Source organism: Protopterus annectens, chromosome 10.part0 (assembly GCF_019279795.1).
Source record: "Protopterus annectens isolate FY-2018-M chromosome 10.part0, PAN1.0, whole genome shotgun sequence".
Classification (NCBI taxonomy): Eukaryota; Metazoa; Chordata; order Ceratodontiformes; family Protopteridae; genus Protopterus; species Protopterus annectens.
The window spans coordinates 155,204,772-155,224,169 of record NC_056744.1 but is presented as its reverse complement, the minus strand read 5'-3'; the positions used below and the strand labels follow the sequence as shown (position 1 = coordinate 155,224,169).

Below are 19,398 nucleotides of genomic sequence, written 5' to 3'. Positions count from 1 at the left end.
AAAATTGTGGTTTTCTGGCAAATTAGTGGCAAGTCATTAAAGATTGAAGTTAGAAAATAATGGCAGACATTTGAGTTTCAGATTTTATACCCTTCAGAAAATTTGTACTAATGCAAGATCTACCTGTTCTATTTAAGTTAATAAGAGCAATATTTAAAAATTGGCCTTATTTTTGGGCCTGTGTCCCACTTCTATGTATGGCTTTGTCCAGATTTCTTGCTCTGAAGTTGAGAGGTAGGAGTGTCAGAGCCATCACTGTCAGCCAGAGACATTTCAAATTATGACATACTTATTGCACCCCACTCCCCATTGTAGTGGCTCGGAATGTGTCCAAGGAAGGCAAGGAGCAGTTATGCAGTGTAAGTGTGCAGGGTATTCCCCCATCCAAGGTAGATCACAAATACGACTGTGGCTTTTGATCTGTCCTTGATTTTGCAAAATGTTCTGGTTTTCTATCAGATTTTTATACTGTTGATTTATGCTTCTTATTATTCAGGAACTGCATGCTGTCACAGTGCCCTGTTCTGTTTAAGTAGCCATGGTTTAATGAACATCAGGTAAGCGTGTCGGAGATTGTAAGATGCAAGTAAGCTTTAGTAAGCTTGTCAGACATTGTAAGATGCAAGTAAGCTTTAGTAAGCATATTGTTAAAGAATTACCAGCATTGCAAGCCTTTTCGTTGTTGCCATGCAGAGAATATTTACATAGCTAGATAATGTATAAGCCTTTGGTATTGAAATGCATATGACAGTATTTGTAATAAAAGGACAGGATTACAGTATTTTTAGAAGCTCATTACATTTTATTGGATACCAGTGTCTTATAGCAGTGTCTGTGTGTTAGTACACTTGTAGTTGGGTGGCTTTAATGGTATATGGTAAATAAGCATTGCTACCTTACTTAAAAGCCAAGCCCTGCAACAACTAGCTCCACACTGAAGTCAAAACACAATAGCTCTGGTGGGTAAATGTACTCTGTAGTAATCAAAAAAAGGCAAATGTTTGAAATAACTACAGCTTATGTGCAAACACAATAGGTAGTGATGAAACAATGCTCTGCTAAAAATGCTTTAATGCTCCACATTGCTGAGCTGCAATCACTAGCTACCAGGATTTCACCCACTTCAGATCAAGCACGGTGCCGTTCAGTGCAACCTTCCCAGAACTAATTCAAGTCTGACCAGAATTATTTGGTGTGTGTATAAGAGGGAGGTAGCATACCCCTCAGCTGTCCAGATTTTTGCCCCATATTCCTCTTAAAAAGGATTGAAGTTGCTAAATAATGAGACCTTTCAGTTTTAGATGTCATGTCATTTAGAAAAATGCATACTAACACAAATCCTGTTACTCTTGCAATTTTCTAAGTTTCTGAGAGCCATATTTATAATCTGTCCCTATTTATTTTAGGCTTTGTCAAGATTTCTTGCACTAAGGGTGAGGCCTTGAGGGGTGTGGTATGTTTGTAAGAGAGAGAAAGTGAAATGCCCAAGTTAGAGTTAGCAGGTGGAATTTATTTTCAAGTGAATTTTCAAGGAACTGTGAGTTTTGAGGGAAATGGAAGTTCACTGCTGCTCATGCCAAGTCTATTTACAATGTGCAACTGTTTTGTTTAGCAAATGGTATCTCTATTGTGGTATAAAGTTTTAAAGCTATGTTAATAGCACCACAAGTAGAATACTTGCATCTTAATGTAAAGGCTTGAGGTTCTATTCCTACAGCATATACATTTGTATGCTGCAGTCCTCAGGATGTCCTCCTTTGGATGAGATGCCTAATAACTATGAACCTGTTTCAGCTTGTCATCCATTTTCTATTGCAATATACCAGCTTACCATTTTTTAATTTAACATAGGCAATTTATTCTTTGATGGCAGCAGGCACTGAATTTGTAGATGAAACACTGAAATATACAGTTTTCTAGCAACAACATCTTCATTAGTTTCAGATATCTTTAATGTGGAATTATTCAGATTACTTTTACTTCGGCAGCGACACTCAAACAAGTGTTGCTGTATAATACAAGGGATATAATTCAATTATATATTATAATTAATACAATCAGGTAAATCAAATAACTTTTGCATGGCCCTAACGGTTTCCAAGGAGCCTATTCCTTGAAAACAGTTCAAAGGTAAATAACCTGCCACTGGCCAGATGCATTTTCTTTGAATGTGGGTTTCAATGCTGTTTCATTGAATGTGAGTTTCAAAAGTAGAGAAGCTTTAATGCCAAGTCTGTTTTCATTGTAAGACTATTGCTTTGTTTAGGTTTAGTAAATGTCTCAGTGTTTGGGCTATAATGTCTGAAATAAAAGTTGTAAATTAAATCCAACTGCCTGTAATCATTGTAGAACTAAAGCATAAAACAGTATGCACACAGATTTGAACAGTGTCTACAGTAAATGGGGAGAAATAGCCAAGTAATGGGACACTGGAATGGCTGTGTGGGCGGGGCTTGGGGTGGGTGGACTTGGGCGGGGCTGTGTTGGCAGGGGGCGGGGTGAGCTATGTGGGTGGGGCTCTGGGTTTGCACCCCCCTGCAAAAAATCCTGCGGGCTCCCTTGAGACCGGGGTATATTTGTGGTTCCCCATCCACTGTTCCAGATTCTATTTGAATAAATGGAGGAAGTAACTCTGCTTCATGTGGATGTAAGATCTGTTCCAAATAAAATATACCTGTCCCTCTGTCATGTCTGTTGCTGGTGAGGATTAATTCCCTAGATCAGGTGTTTCTGATGTTAGTTTTCCAAAAGTATAACAGTTACATTAGTGCTGGATCTGAGGAAGCTTTATATGCTAGCCAGAAGTCACCTGTCAGCAACCTGTAAGAAACTGAATATAGGGACAGTGATTTCAGGTGGTCTGCCTAGAACCTATTTTATTTTTTGAGACGTCTGTGTGGGCGCTTCATTTGCTAAATATGCCTGGTGAGGTACATACTGAAGGGGGTGTTGTACCAAGTAATAGATTTTTTGATGGTAGAGTACAAGGGACAATGACATGTTTGGACCTTTACTTATCAGTTTTGCAACATGGAATGATTTCCTCACCAGAGTAGAGACACGTTGGTCAAATGCAAAGTCTCTGTCCACATATGTTTCCAATTCCCTGACTACATGATCTACTTTCAAGAGTGTATTATCAATCTGGTAGTTTGCAGGGGTGGCCATCTTGTTATAAGCTACTGTGATGCACTTCTTAGCATTGAGTTTTAGGCCATGAGTCTGGCACCAGTTGTCCTCTTGGAGGATATTAGTATCTTCGGGGAATCGATGACTGCTTCCAATCTGCAGACTTGGTCAGCCAGAGGCCTTTGATGTCAGCTTTGACTTCATAGACATCAAATAGCAGTGGTCCCAGCACTGAGCTCTGGGGACCCCACCATACCTCTCAACTGAATTCCTTGTTATTTACCATTTTTGAGGGCAAAATATTGGGGTGACACGAATTCCCAAGTGGCCTCCTTAATTTCCGAAATTCCCAGTCTTTTTTCTTTTTTTTAATACCAGTTTACCACTTTAAATTTATGGCTGATGATGTCATCCATCACCAGCCTACAGTGGCATGCGTGATGACATCAGCTACTGCCTGTTGGACTGGAGAGAAATAGGGAATATAAACATCAATGGTGGCAAATGTGCGTATCTGCCACATCAAGTCCCAGCCTTCAGGTAAGAAACAGGCCCCTAAGCTTTCAGTGTGCATTTAATTTATCAGAAGTTCATGCACTCAGGCTGTTTCAGTTTTTCTTTATTTTATCTGCTGCTGGGCAAGTTGCTGCTGAGCTGGACTGTTTGCTTTCATAAGTCCTGTTTCAGTTTACCTGCTGGGCAAATGTGCATGTGCAAGTTTATCTCCTGCTGAGCTGTGTTTGGAAAACTTTTTATCTGCTGCTGAGATGTTCATAGGTTCATAGGTAGGTACTAGGCTATCGGCCCAAGGGCCTACGTAAGCCTAGCCAGCAAGGTTCCCTGGCTTACACCACCCAAGAAAGTTATTTTCTTGTGCCACTGTCGAGCAGAGATACAGAAGTGATCCCCAGGGTGTATTTCCTATTTCCCATCCACTCATCAAGATTTTTCTTGAAGAGTGCTAATGAAGAACTTTGCTTGACATAGATGGGTAGCCTGTTCCAGAGTATGGGAAGTCTCTGGGACAGGAATCTATCCCTCCAGCATGTCCTGTTTATTGTGGTGACAAGGTTTAGGCCCCTAGAGCATGTAGCTCAGAGGGATTGGGATTTCTTTAGGTGTGGCATGTCCAACAGCTGTGGGTGTGACATAGCTTTATATGTTAGGCAGAGTTCACCTCAGAGTAGGCGATATACTACGGAGTAAAGCTGGAGTTTTTTTGAGACGGTCAGTGTAGGGCATTTGTTTGAGGCCAGTAATCCTCTTTGTGAGGTACTTCTGTGGCCTTTCCAGCTACTGCAGATGTCTTGTGAGGTACAGTCCAAAAGGGGCGTTGTACTCTATAATGGGTCTAATGAGTGTCATGTAGAGGGGAACAATGACCTCTTTTTTCCTGGATGAGAACCCTTTTATGATGAGGTGTGCCACATAGAAGGACTTCCTGACTACTGTGGCAATGTGACTATCAAAGGAGAGACTACTGCCCACCTGGGTCCCAAGGTCTCTTATCACACATTCGGTGTTAAGTAGATTGCCGCCTATGAGGTAGTTCATGGGTACAGAGTTTTTACCAAAGGGGATGACGCTGCACTTTTTGGCTTTGAGCTTGAGGCCATGGCTGTGACACCAGGCATCTGTCTCAGTGAGGCCCTTCTGCAGGATGTCCACATCATTTGGGGACTTGACTATGGCTCTTAGCTTGCAGTCATCTGCAAACTTCATTAGCCAGAGGCCTTCTGTGTTAGCCTGTACTTCAGAGAAGTGGATACCAAACAGGAGAGGTCCCTGGACTGAACCCTGTGATACTCCACTTGTCACTGCTTTGAGGTTAGATTTGGAGTCTGCAACTTTTACAGTGTGGGTTCTGTCAGTGAGCCAGTTGGCAACCCATCTTGTGATGTAGGGATTTATACCTAGTTTAGTGAGTGGTGTCAAAAGCCTTGGCGAGGTCAAGATAGGCTGTGTGAACCGCCTTACCCTCATCTACGGCTTTAGTGACTGCCTCAAAGAAGTCAATCAGGTTCAGGAGGCATGATCTGCCTTTCACAAACCCGAACTGGGTGGGATCCAGAGTTTGGAGGTTACCAATATCTTTGTTTATGAGTTCCATGATGATACGTTCGGACTTACAGACTAGGCTCGTCAGGCTAATAGGGCGATAGTTCCTGGGATCAGTGGTGGCTCCCCCTTTGTGGAGTGGGATAACTGTTGCTGTGCGCCATTCAGTGGGCACAAAGCCTGATGTGAGGCTGTTATTGGACATGGTGCTTAGGTGGGGATTCAGTTAGTTTTGAAGTTTGTGTAAAACGCAGCCTGGGATGTTGTCAGGTCCCATGGATGCTGTGTTTTTGGATTTGGAGAGTGCAGCTTTTACCTGCGTAGTTGTGATTACAGGGACTCTGCATTCTTCCTGTATAGATATGGGCCCTTTAGGGGGTGGGGGGGTAAAGTTAGCACTGAACCTATCTGCCGGGATGTTGGCAGTATCAGTTGGTGCTGTAATTTTCATGCCGTTGTGCTGTAACTCAGAGCAGATCTGGGTGTTGCCATCGAGATTCTTGACATAGCTGTAGAATGCTTTGTGGTTGTCCTTAGAATTAGTGGCAATTTTGTTTTCGTAGCTAGCTTTGGAGGATCTTATAAGGGATCTCAGCTTCTTACTGAGGCTGACCAGGGAGCTCCTCCACTCATGGGATTTTACTCTCTTTTGGAACAGTTTCTTCCTTCTGTTGTACAGTTTGTTTATGGCAGGGGACCACCAGATTGGCTTCCTTTTTTTGGATGATAGCATCTTGTTTCTGTTTGGGATAGCATGATCCATGCAGTTGTGTAAGTGCTTATATAGTGCATCTATGTAGGATTCAGCAGTTGTAACTGTATTGTCCATCTGCATGGGTGTCATGAAGTTCACCACTTCTGTCTTAAAATGCATGAAGTTGGCTGTGGAGAAATTTTTTACCGTGGTTTCCTTAATGGGGGGTGGGGGCGGGATGTGGATATCAAGTGTGATTAGCTTATGGTCGGATCGGACCAATGAGGAGTTGACTTCAGGTGTGGAGCACCGGTCACTCATGTTGGTAATGACTAGGTCTAGGATATTGTTGCCCCTGGTGGGGTTGTGGATAAGTTGATCCAGGGCATTGGAGTTTATGAATTCCAGAAAGCGTTGAACTAAGGAGTTGGTACACGAGTAGTTTTCCCAGTTAATGGTGAGGTAGTTGAAGTCGCCCATTATTAGGGTGTTTGGTTGAACCCTAATTTTTTCCAGTACATCAAGAAAAGAGGAATGGGAATCCTGGGGCATGGTGGGGGATCTGTAGCAAGTTACAGTTTGGATTGCAGTTTTGCCCAGAGTTAGCTGCACTTGGATAACTTCAGATGCATTATGCTGAGCAACTAGCCTGGAGGTGTGGATATCCTTAATGAATATGGACACACCTCCACTTTTGGTGTTTCGATCCAGGTTACATGGCGAAAAGTGTGGTATGAGTTATAGCGTGGTAGTATATGGGTGCTCTCTGGAGCCTTGAACTAGGTCTCAGTCACTGCACAGATATCGATGTTCTCCATTTTAAGGAGTGCCTCGAATTAATGCATTTTGAGATTTAGACTTCTAGCATTGAGTAGCATTACCCTCAGTTTTTGCTTGCTTGTTCCTGTTATGGTGGTAAATTTGTCATTTGAACCTTACCTAAAAAAAGCACTATATGGGCGGCAAGAGCCTTAGCCAGTATCCGAATCCCAGGGGCGACAGGTGCAGGCCATCTCTGGCAAAGCATCATGGTCTGTCGACCATGTCATCCCAAGCAGACAGATACTGGATCCCCTTAGAATGACACCAGAAGCTTAGCCAATTGTTGAAGTCAATCATTTTGTCCTTGTACTGCGGTATCATTTTGGGCGATGGCAGAATGCTACTCAGGGCTAGGGTCATACCTGCCTGGGCTACAAGATCGGAGAGCCACAGACTTATGAATGCAGCAGATGAAACCTTCCAGCTCAGCAGATAAAACCTGAGCAGCAGATAAAGCCTTCATGCACACTTGCCCATCATATGCATTATCTGTTTTGTGGGCTGTTTCAGTTTACCTGCTCAACTCGTTTATCTCTTTGGGCAAGTGTTCCAAGTTTTATGTTGTATGATGTATCTGCTGCTGAGCTGTAAACGTTGACTTGTTCAGTTTCTCTCTCTCTTTATTTTTAAGTACTGGGCAAGTGTGCATGCAGGTTTTATCTGCTGCTCAGGTTTTATCTGCTGAGCTGAAAGGTTTCATCTGCTGCATTCATAAGTCTGTAGCATTACCAGTTGGTGTGTAAGCTTTCGCTGTGCAGTTAATTTATCAGAAGTCTGTGCACAGCAAAATGTTGTGCAGTTTACCTGCTCATTTATTTGCTGGGCAAGTGTGCAAGACACGTTTTATGTTTTATCTGTTGCTCAGATGTGTAACGTTGTTCAGTCTCTCTCTCTCTCTCTCTCTATTTTTTAAGTACTGCAAGCATGCATGCAAGTTTTATCTGCGCCGTTTCAATTTATCTGCTCATTTCAGCAGCTTTCAGTGTGTAGTTAATTTATCCAAAGTCCGTTCATTTCAGGTTTTATGTTATTTGCAAGTCCCATTTCAGTTTACCTGCTGCTGTGTTTGCTGTTCATAAGTACATTAACCTTTGTTGAGGCCATTTCAGTTTATCTAGTGCAACCGTTGATGTCCTTAACTACTGGGCAAGGTGTGTGTGTGTGTGTGTGTGTGTGTGTGTGTGTGTGTGTGTGTGTTGATCTGCTTAACTGCTGGGCAAGCTTTCAGTGTGCACTTATTTTATCAGAAGGCTGTGCGTTTCAGTTTTTTTGCTGAGCTGCATTAGTAAAACTAATTTTTTATGTTAAATTACTTTGTTTCAGGTTATCTGCAAGCTGCATTCATAAGTCCCGTTTGCTGTTTCAGTTTTACCGGGCTGTTTCAGTTTATCTGCTGCAACTACTGGACAAGCTTTTCAGTGTGCAATTAATTTAGCTTTCAGCGTGCAATTAATTTATCAGAGCTGCAAGCTTAGAAGTCTGTGTTTTTTTTTACCTGCTGCTGTTATTTAACCTTTGGTGTGTGTGCAATTAATTTAGCATTCAGTGTGCACTGTGCAGTTAATTTAGCTTTCAGTGTGCTGTGCACCGTGCAATTAATTTATCAGACCTGGAAGCTCAGTCTGGTTTTCTTTTTACCTGCCTGCTGCTGTTTTAACGTGTGTGTGTGTGTGTGTGTGTGTGTGTGTGTGTGTGTGTGTGTGTGTGTGTGTGTGTGTGTGTGTGTGTGTGTGTGTGTGATGCCCCAGTGAGACATGCCTTGTGGTAACAATTAGGTTCAAATCCTGTACCTTGGGCCTTTGCCCCCCCCCCCCCATTAAATTTTGTCTTCTTCTAGATTTCTTTCTTTCTTGTACTGCATAGTTCCTTAGTGGGAAAGAAGTTTAGTGCTGCTTACATAAAGTCTGCGTTAGTAGCACAACAGGTAGAATATTTGCTTTTTGATGCAGAAGGCTGTGGGGTCTACTCCCACAGTATACAGATGGATTGTGGCTACTGTACTGTGTTGTATTTTTAAAGGGGGTGGATGCTGCAGCCCTGAAAATGTCCTCCTTTGGAGGAGTTATCTAGTAACTATGAAACTGTTATCAGTTTGCCATCCATTCCCTATTGAAACATTACTAGCTTTTATAATGTAACATGGGTAGTTTATTCTTCAAGGGCAGCAGGCACTTTACTTGTAGATGAATAAAATATAAAGTTTTCTACTAGCAGCAACCTCTTCATTAGCTACAGATCTCTTTAATGTGGAATTATTTAGATGACTTTTGCTTCTGCAGACATTGTGCATATTTATTGATACTGGTGGATTGCAGACATTTGAGCAGACTTTTATGATGGAAATGTTCTGAATTGGGCAGTTTTGTCATTATTGGTTCATGCATTTTGTTTCATTGCTTACTGGAAAAATGTTCAAAACAAATTTAAAACATGCTTTAACAAGTGTGCTGTATTATACAAGGAATATCATTTAATAGTCAAAGGTGTGTCAAAGAACATGTGTATGTTTAGTGAGCAAGGGGCCTATGATTTGAAAACAGCCCAAAGGTAAACTTTATCCGCCACTGGCCAGATGCATTTTCTTTAAATGTGGGTTTCATTGCTGTTTCAGTGATTGTGAGTTTCAAGGGCAGATGAGTTTTAATGCCAAGACTATTTTCATTGTGAAACTGTATTGCTTTGTTTAGCAGATGTCTATTAGTGTTTGTGTATAAAATGTTAAATAGGTTTTAAATGAAATCCAAATAATCATTTCAGAAGTAAAGCAGTATGCACATTACAGTGTTTATGGTAAATGGGGTGAAATAGCCAGGTAATGGGAGATTGGGATGGCTGTGGGGGACTCTGGGGCCATATTTTGGTGGTCTGTTCATCAGGTTACGTTTGAAAGCTGGCATCCCATAACTCCACTGGAGTGGGCGTGGTTACATAATTATGTATGCAAATGTTATGTTAATCAGCGTACAGATGTGTACCTATTTTTCATGGGGCTTTGTCCAGATTTTTGATGTTTCCAGGTTGAGAGGTATGGACCCCACTGGTAACTGTCCTTTTTATTGAGGTGGATTCCCCTATTCTAACTTCTTGGGTCCTATCAGTGAGTCAGCTTTCTATTCAGTGAGTGACATATGGGTTAATATCTAATTTAGTGAGTTTGTTAACAATGCCTGAGTAGGGTATTGTGTCAATTGCCTTGGCCAGATCGAGTGTAGGTAGTTATGTACGTATTTGCCCTTAATCCATTGCTTTGCTAACCTTCTCAAAGAAGTTCACCAGGTTTAGCAGGCAAGACCTGCCCTTGACAAACCTAAATTGTGTCGGGTCCAGTGTTTGTAGGTTACCTTTGTTGTTGTTTGTGATATCCAAGATTATCCTTTCCATAGACACACATAGCAGATTTGTTAGGCTAATTAGCCAGTAGTCTCCTGGTTCCATGTGTGACGACCCTCCACTTATGGGCCAGTAATTAAGGAGCCTCAGTCCTCACCACTGGCACCAGTGGGAGATGTTCACTGGGAGGATAACAGGTATACACACAGTATCTCCAGATGCAGCTGTCTGCATCAAGCACAATCAAGCACAGTTTCCCTTAAGAGCACACGGGGAACACAGTCAGTCTGGGACTGCTTTCTCCCTCTTTCTCCAGATCCCCATTAACACTCCTCACTGGCACAGCTATACAGCTGTAGAGTTGAGATCTCAACTGAGTGTGCAAGCCAAGACCTCCAGCACCCTCTCTGACTAACCAGTGCTTAGTGTCCCTGCCCAATTAGCTGACACACACTCTTTATATGCCCCCTTCTGCCCAAACTATAAGGTATTTATGACTGCCACCAGACCCTCTTGCCAGCTACCTTAAGGCTTCTCCAAGGGTACCCAATATACTGAGTGAAATTAATATCAATACAAATGGTAGTTTGACCAAGAGCAAGGCTATTAGGAGTGGCCCACACAGTGTCACCAAATAAATATGCAAATGCTCTCAAAACTTAAATATCTCTACAAAGATTAGCCGCAATGGAAGGTTTAAATATATTTAATAATAAATAATAAAAGAAAAAGAAAGTACTAAATATATATCCACAGTGACATCAGAGTTCAAATCACAGGAAATATTTAAAATGACATTGAAGGACAGGCTCAGATAAATAAAGAAAAACAATATCTAAACTAAGCTTTACCATATTCATGACTAAATCTAAGAGAATTATACTATTCCCTAATAACTTGCTTCATAGAGCAAGGTTGATGATGTGGTGAATAGTCCTTCTTGTTTTCAGGCCCAAGACAGAGTACAGAATGCTCAGTCTCACTAAGAGACTTCTCAAAATAATATTTAAAATATTACTTCTGGGATTGCTTGCAGAATGACATCACTTCTGATCATCTGACTTCTAGTTCCCATGCAACCCCCCATTGCTGGATGCTGGCATGATTTAGTACCTCTATGTAAAAATACACACACAAGAGTTTTGCTCAGATCTGTGGCAGATGCTAGAAGTCATAAAAAATGTCATACCTCCATGCTTCCAGAGTAGTAATTAGTTCACCCCAAAGACAATGCAGAAAGCTTCCTAGTACAGACTTTGTGTCTTTGGTTGCCTTGAAACCTGCGCGATAGCATCTTTATGGCCTAGCTCATAAAATGATTTAATTTCAAATATATTTTAAAGTTTGCTAGACTGAGGTTAACCTTCCTCTCTTAAAACATATACATTTAAACAGTTACAGTAGTGCATGTACATTTCTGTTCTCTCCAGTAGGGCACACAGTGGATACATTTCAAACACAACCACTTTACAAATACCTTTTCAACACAAACATCTGTACAGATCAGTTTGATATACACATGACATACAGTTCTAATACATTTATAACACAAGCATCTTGTTTATATAGTTTGATATTCACAAATGACATATAATTATTTACAAAATTCCAGCTAGCTGTGCAGGCAGTACCTCCTATCTTCACACCATGGATGGGCTGCCTTTCTGCAGCAGTATAACCATTACAATCCTCCGTTCATTAGGTATGTTTGGAGGTTGTGGGTGAATAGAGATTCTAGTGGGACTGATGGTTCATGTTTCATGCTCTCAAGGAGGCATCCTAGGGTATTATCAGATCCATCAGTTCCATGTTTTTGACCTTGGAGAGCACCTTGATGACTTGCTCTCTAGTGATATCATAAAAACAATCTGTATAAGGTTCTAAAGATATTACTTTTTTATGGGACTTATTTTCCACATACACTAGTTTCATATAGAATGGACTATAGTTTGGAATAGTTTTCCATGGACGTGCTATCTAATGATATCATGAAAATAATCTGTATAAAATTCTGAAGATATTACTTTTTATGGGATTTATTTTCCAGGTACATTAGTTTCATGTAGAATGGACTGTAGTTTGGAATAATTTTCCATGGACTAACAACCTCAGACAGTTTTTTACCCCAGTACAGCCACCACTGCCAAATACTAGGTACTTAATTTGTCAGTTTTTATCATATCCAACCACAAATTATTGAGTTTAATTAAAAATAAAGACAAGTATCATCTGTAGAGTTTTTTTTTTGATGGGGCAGATGGATCAGGGAACAGACTCAATGAAGAATGCTTACAGATAATTTTTGTTTGATCAGTTAAATGCTTCTGTTGCTTTCAGTTATGAGTCATATTTAAGTTATATTGAAATATTGAGTCCTGTGTGAAATTTTGTCAGCCCACACTCACTGTCCTGGCTGTCACTGTTGGACTGCCCAGTGTACTATCATGGGAAGCATAGAAATGCAAGATTCTACATATCTTTTTTTTTTCAGTAGGGCTGCATCCCCCTAGACCTACAAATATTCCTCCATAACTGCAGCCTCTAAATATACTACCTCCAAAGTTGCACCACCTTGGTGAGAAATGCATTACTGTATTTCTGCTTTCTTCAAGTTAGTTATGATGTTAGAAATAGTATATTTACAGATCAGGGTGTGGAGGCAGACTCCCAGATCTGAGGTGCAAAGGGATGTATCCCCGTACAAAATCACATGCAGACAGGTACTTATCGTAATGGCCAAAAGTGGTGGTTGTACAGTAAGGCCAGGAAGTTCGACTAGGTAAAGGTCATCACCAACAAATAAAGGCAGATCCAAGTCTTCCACCTGTGGTAAATATTTCCTGTTTAGGAAGCTGTCCTAGCTGTGGCCCTCAACATTTTTCTTAGCACTGTACTCAAAACTGTCTGTAGATTATCTAATTTCTGGTTTGCATCCACTCAGTTGATGTCTACGTTAAATGATTTTCCCTAACAATTTCTGTTTCAGTAATCTTTTTTCCCCATTGATAATGATTAACAGAAATATAAATGTACAGTCTGACAGGAAGGTGTGAAAGTTGTGAAACAAAGGGATAATTAGTGTTCATATTGTTATGAGGATAACAGATGAGTATGTGTTTTCCTTTCTTTCTTTCCAGATTTCACCCAGGATGAAAAGGCACTGAATGGATATTGTGACTGCAGCAAAGGTAATGATAAATATTTTTCACGCAGCAGAGCTTGTTAACTTCAGTGGATTTTAATGGCTTAAGAGTGTTGTCACTTTTAAGGAGTTTTAACAGTAAATGCATCTTAATTTCATATTTCATGAAATGCAAAATTACGTGACCAACTAAGAGGAGTTTTTTTGCAGGAGTGCGGTGTTTCTGAGCTGCCCTTATAATTCTTTGACAGCTAGTAATCCAGGAACTAAATCTGTAGCATCTTTTCAGCCTTCTATAGATGAAGGCACTGGAATAAGACAGAGTTGAATTAATTTCAAAATATGACAGAAAGTTAACTTCTCTGACAGTAGCTGTGCTGCCTTAAGTTACTGCCAAATTTTCACATGTAGTGACGTTTAAAGACATGCAGGTAGGTGCGTGCGTGAATGGGTGTGCACATGTAGCAGATGTGCACTAGTAATGTCTTTTGGCTTTTCCCGGTTAGGGGTCAATACAGTGGAACTCCGGTCTGCTAATGATTGGCAGTGGATTTTTACAGTGCCAAGTTGCCAGCCCGACACCCAACTTTCAAAGAAGGCACACCCATTCACGCACGCACCTACCTGCATGTCTTTAAACGTCACTCGACTGCAGGGAGGACATGCAGACTCCACACAGAAGGCACTCCAGGCAAGAATCGAACGGGAGAACCTCTTGCTGTGACGCAACAATGCTAACCGCTGCACCACCGAACTAGACAATGTAAAACCTTAATGAGGTTAACTGGTCAGCTGACCTCAGTGGTTAGGCATTGTGACATGCAGTATCCCTGCATGTACAATTGTAGCCGTTCCTGGTCAAAATTATCATGTTGCACATTGTTCTTGTTTTTGTTGTGCTCTTTGCTGCATCCACAGATTATTCTGAGAGAGGGCCTCTCATACATAAGACAGAGATGTCACTGCTGTCTTATAATGTTTATAAACTGGGCTCTAAAAGCATTTCAGATAAGAAGCCTGAAGGCATCAGAGGCACATTAATTTCTTATGACTTGTAGTTAATCTAATCTATATTCATAAAGATGTCATCATTAGTTTATAATTATTTTGTAGTAACCATATAGTTGATAGCAGTCAAGCATTATGAGGTTGAATTTTTTTTGCATCACCTCTCACAAACTAAGTCTGACTTGTCAGAGAAAATGCTCTTTGCCCCAAGGAGCATCATTTTGGAGTTAGAATAATTATTTGCTAGTGTGAAGGGGCATCTCCCATGAGTGGAAAATATGGTAGCTGTTTTTAAAATACATTTCAGTGAGGTGAATTGGGGGTCTGGGGGGTTATTTTTTAAATATATTTCAGTGAAGTGCAGGGGGTCTCCCTGAACAGGATTGTGAGACTTATCTTTATAGAATATATTTCAACAGGGTGCAGGGGGGTGCCGTCCCCTGAACAGGGAACGTGGGGACTATTTTTTTAAAATATGTTTCAATTTCCTCAAGCACCATTTGTGCTGATCAGCTACAGTCAGATGTCATCAGTAACTCGTACTATAATCATATTTCAGACGTGTAACCACAGATGTAGTCAGTATTCTTTCTCCTCACTCTGTTCTAGTAACTACCCATTTCAGCAGCATGCATTAATGCCACTAATATACATAAGTGGTGTATTTAACACTTCTGTGCTGCATTTATTGATTTTGTTGAATTTATCACTGTTTTACAGCCTGTGCTTGTTAAAGAAATGCCATCTGTTTGTTACTGTACTGCTCTTAGGTTGTTTTAACAGTATTCTAATATTTCCTAACCTCATCTGTTACTGCAAAAGCTGTTCTGAGTTTGTCGGAGTTCTCCTAAGTTTGCCAAAATTCTTCTAAGTTTTGCAAAGTTTTTCTGTGTTGTTGTAGTTCTCGTGCAGTGTGCACTTTTTTATGTATTTTGTTGAACATTTCTCAGGGTTAGTGAACTTATTTCCAAGGATTCCCGATGCCGCAGGAATTCTGAATTTTGTTGTAAAGCATTAGTTACTGCACTTGAGCTCAAAACCAGTTTGTTTTACATTAATAGGGTTCTTTTGCACTCTGGTGGGAGCAGAGCTGAATTCAATCCATTCAAGTTGGAAATTGCAGGTGGAAAGTTTATTATGTTTTTATCTGATTTGCCAGAGGGATTAACTGTGTAAAAGTATTTCATCCTGCTGGTATAAAAGCCTTGTGCAAATGCGGTTCCCCTTGCCTTGTATATAAATAAACCTCCTCAGTTTAAAATCCTCTATAGGAAATGCTCTCAGTAGTATCCCAGTGTTCACAGCTGCTCAAACAGCTGCCAGTTTATGCAGAGTGCTGTACCACTGCAGGTCATCTAACCAGAACTGCTCAACGTTTGGTGACTTTTGCCAGAGGTCTGGAAAGATTCTGCTGAAATCCAAAACATCTATTTCTAAAAAATAAGTACTTTTTGAGTTTTCTTTGCATTTTGCTGATTATAGTTTATCATTTTGCTGATTTGTACTGTATTTTTTCTGCACTTTAAAAAAGCTGTTATGTTGCCTTATGTAGCTAGTACATCGCATAGACTAGATTCAGATCAGATTAGTCTAGACTGTATTGTTACACTTGAGCACTGTTCCAGCCATCTTACATTAGGAGGGCTCTGCCTGCACCCTTGTGGCAGACGTGTGTAGTCTGGGCTTCATCTGAGATGGAGATTCTGGAGGAAAGTTCATTGTGTGCTTTACTGTTGGTAGTTTTGATTAAAAGTGTTTAATTTTGCCTATATTTAAGCCTAATGTTTGCGTGTATCTGCATACCATGCAGCGGGGTTCAGCTGTGCCCTGTATAGATGCAAACGAACTGAAAGACAATTTTCTCCTAGACATCTGTTAGTGAACCCTGTCCAGTTTCCTTGCTGCAGTGTGGGAAACTCAGTTGCACACTGAGAAGTGTTGCCATAGTTTTCACCCCTAGCCTTCAACAGAATAAGCCCTTTTGTTAATCCTAGAGCAAAATTTGGTCAAACTAGCCCACTCCCCAATAGTAGTTGCACTAAAAACATGCCGTAATGGACTGTTGAGTTTCCAACCATTTCTCCGGCCACCCTGAGAGGCAATGTAGTAATTGCCTCATGCATACTGACAACCACTTACTCCAATAACAAACAGATACAATATGTGAGAGATGTAATTACACTATGAATTTGAAATCAGTTCTCTCACGTAACAACAAACTGGACATTAAACAGGTTGTTAGCACACACACATCACCTTTCATACAAAACAAGGTCACAATCCATAAACCCACATATGCGGAGGTATGCAATAGAAGCCTACCAGAAGATCAGGAACCTCCCAAGTGAAAACCACTTGCACACACTGCAAAGCAAGTAGAATCCACTAGGCATAACAACATATACGCCAGTGTCTCGGCAAAAAAACTGTTAAGGCAAAACACCTCAACACCAAATGTCATAGTCATAGGCAACTCCATAGTGAGACACACAGATATCCCCATCATCAGGCTTGTACAAGGAGAAGGTCATGGTCAGCTGTCTGTTAGTTTCCAGAATCCGTCAAATCACACATTCAAGTCACTTAAAAATTACGTTTATGACCCTGTCATAGTACATGTTGGGGTGAATGACTGGAGACGTACCCGACTGGACTATGTGAAGAGAGGCATGACTGAACTGTCTGATTATGTGTCACAGGCAGGTATGTCCCTACCCCTAAGCAGCATTCTACCTTCACCCAGGATATTGCCACAACAGAGACAAAAATGATTGACTTCAACAACTGGCTTAGCTTCTGGTGTCAGTCCAGGGGGATCCAGTATCTGTCAGCCTGGGAAGACATGGTTGACAGACTACTCTGCTTTTCCAGAGATGATCTTCACATGTCTCCTCCAGGCTTTTGGATACTGGCAAAGGTGCTTTCCTACCCCTTAGTACTTTTTTTAGGCAGTGTCAAAACAATAAAATTTCCAATGTAAAAAAAATCCAGTTGAGACAAACTCAAGTTTATGCTACTTAATGCTTGGAGCCTAAACAGTTAACTACACTCCCTGGAAGCACTCCTCACCTTGGAAGATGTTGACGTCTGTGCAGTCATTGAATCATTGTTCAAGGCTGCAGAGAGCACCCCCGGCCGTGTAAGGCCACAATGCCTTCCACATGTTCAGACCCCAAAATGAGCATGAAACAACCAAAGGTGGAGGTGTATCCATCTTCATTAAAGCCAAATACACCTCGAGACTCGTTACACAGTATGACTGTCTTGAGCTACTCCAGGCCCAACTAACTATAACACCCTGCCACGTCATTGCTAGCTACAGGTCTCCCCACCATGAACCAAGAGAAGCACCCTGCCTACCTGGACGTACTAGAGTCACTCACTGTACAAACACTTTGGTCATGGGAGATTTCAACTATCCTTCCACTGATTGGGTGAGGTACATGAGCACAAATATGCTCACCCTGAGGTTCCTGGACTTTGTTTATACAAATGCCCTGGAAGAGCTAGTCTGCACCCCCACAAGGGGCTCAAATGTCCTAGCACTCACTGACATGGGGAGGTCACTGCACACAACCCCTGTGTGTTGCCATCCCTGGTGAGGTCAGACCATAAATCTGCCTCATTTGAAGTAACAATAAGACCTGACACCCCCACAGGAACAAAAAAAAAAAACGAACATTTTCTCCAAACCAAACTACAGCTTACTAGACAATGTTATAAAAAGTCTCAAGCCTTCTGCTAACACAGCCAACAATGACTCCTATGCAGAAGAGTACACAAATGCCCTGTATAACCACCTAAACAACTGTATAGACTCTGCTGTACCTGTCTGGATCAAAACCAGGTCCTTAAAAAAAAGCAGACCACCCTGATGGACCTCAAGAATAAATAGTTTATATAACAAAAGGAAGTACTTACTCAGCAGAAGAATAATACATTCCGCATCTTCAACAAGCAAATCAGATGTCTTGTAAAGTCGTCTAAAGCTAGTTGCGAAGCTAAATTAGCATCCCTAGCTAAGGATAACCATAAAACATTAATTAGCTATGTCCAAAATCTAAAAGGGAATGTCCAGCTGTGTGCCAAACTTGTAGTGGACGGTACCTCTCATACCGAACCTGAGGAAATTGCCAACCTGCTAGCTGACAAATGTGGCACAAACTTAACCTCCCCCCTGTACCCACCAACCATACCCTAAAGCATAACTGACACCAGTCCTCTAGCTAGTATCTCCAAAGACCAGGTCATATCTGCACTCTCTAAGGCCAAAACACAGCCTCTACGGGACCATATAACATCCCAGGCTGCTTACTAAACAGTATAAAACAAGACCTAGAGGAACCACTTAGCACTCTGTTTAACCTCAGCATGAGCACTAGCTTTGTTCCAGCAAAGTGGAGAACAGCAACAGTAATCCCCTTGCACAAAGGGGGTCCATCAGCCGACCCTGGGATCTATAGACCTATAGGCCTAACCAGCTTTATTTGCAAGGCCATGGAAAGAATCATCATGGACCTTATCAAAAAGGACAGGTGACCTTCAAACTCTTGACCTGACCCAGTTTGGCTCCATTAAGAATGGATCATGCTTATTGAACATGGTGGACTTCTTCAAAAATGTCACCAAAGCCATGGATGAAGGCAAAACAGTACATACTGCCTATCTTGACTTAGCCAAGGCTTTTGACATGATCCTCAACTCAAATATCATTGAGAAACTCTCCCAGCTACGTCAAATAGCATTAATCATTGAAATCGCTACACCCATTGATTACAGTGTCTTGTGTACAGAGAGACAAAAAGTCATAAAATATCAGGATTTGCAGGCGAAAATGAGACAAATGTAGAAGAAAGATACCCAGACAGTTCCAATAGTAGCAGGTGCAACAGGTCTTACAAATAAGACTCTACAATCATATTTAGATATGTTACCAATACATGTAGCCCATACGAATTGCAGAAGGAGTCATTACTGGGCACATTGCAAGTGCTGCGAAGAGCACTTCTGGCTGACATCAAAGAGCGAAACAATACTAATTTTATTAACTTTAATTATACTTTGACTTCGGAATGGGATCCATTCCCGCTGTGGTATTAGAAACCTAAAAGACTTGGAGAAATTAAAAACTAGGAAATGTAGAACAGAAGATTAGTAAATTAGAAGTTAAAAAATAGAAGTTGCAGTTATAGAATACATGCTAAATGAAGGATTT

General features: G+C 41.1%; 1 protein-coding gene across 1 annotated transcript in view; it reads left to right on the top strand.

Moving 5' to 3' along the window:
• The window catches only part of FAM20A (FAM20A golgi associated secretory pathway pseudokinase), a 1,212,293-nt gene that overhangs the window by 493,379 nt on the left and 699,516 nt on the right, over nucleotides 1-19,398 (top strand). Inside the window, exon 3 of the mRNA XM_044085124.1 lies at nucleotides 13,171-13,221. Coding sequence (XP_043941059.1) covers nucleotides 13,171-13,221 — 51 coding nt within the window. The remainder of the gene's footprint in view (nucleotides 1-13,170; nucleotides 13,222-19,398) is intronic.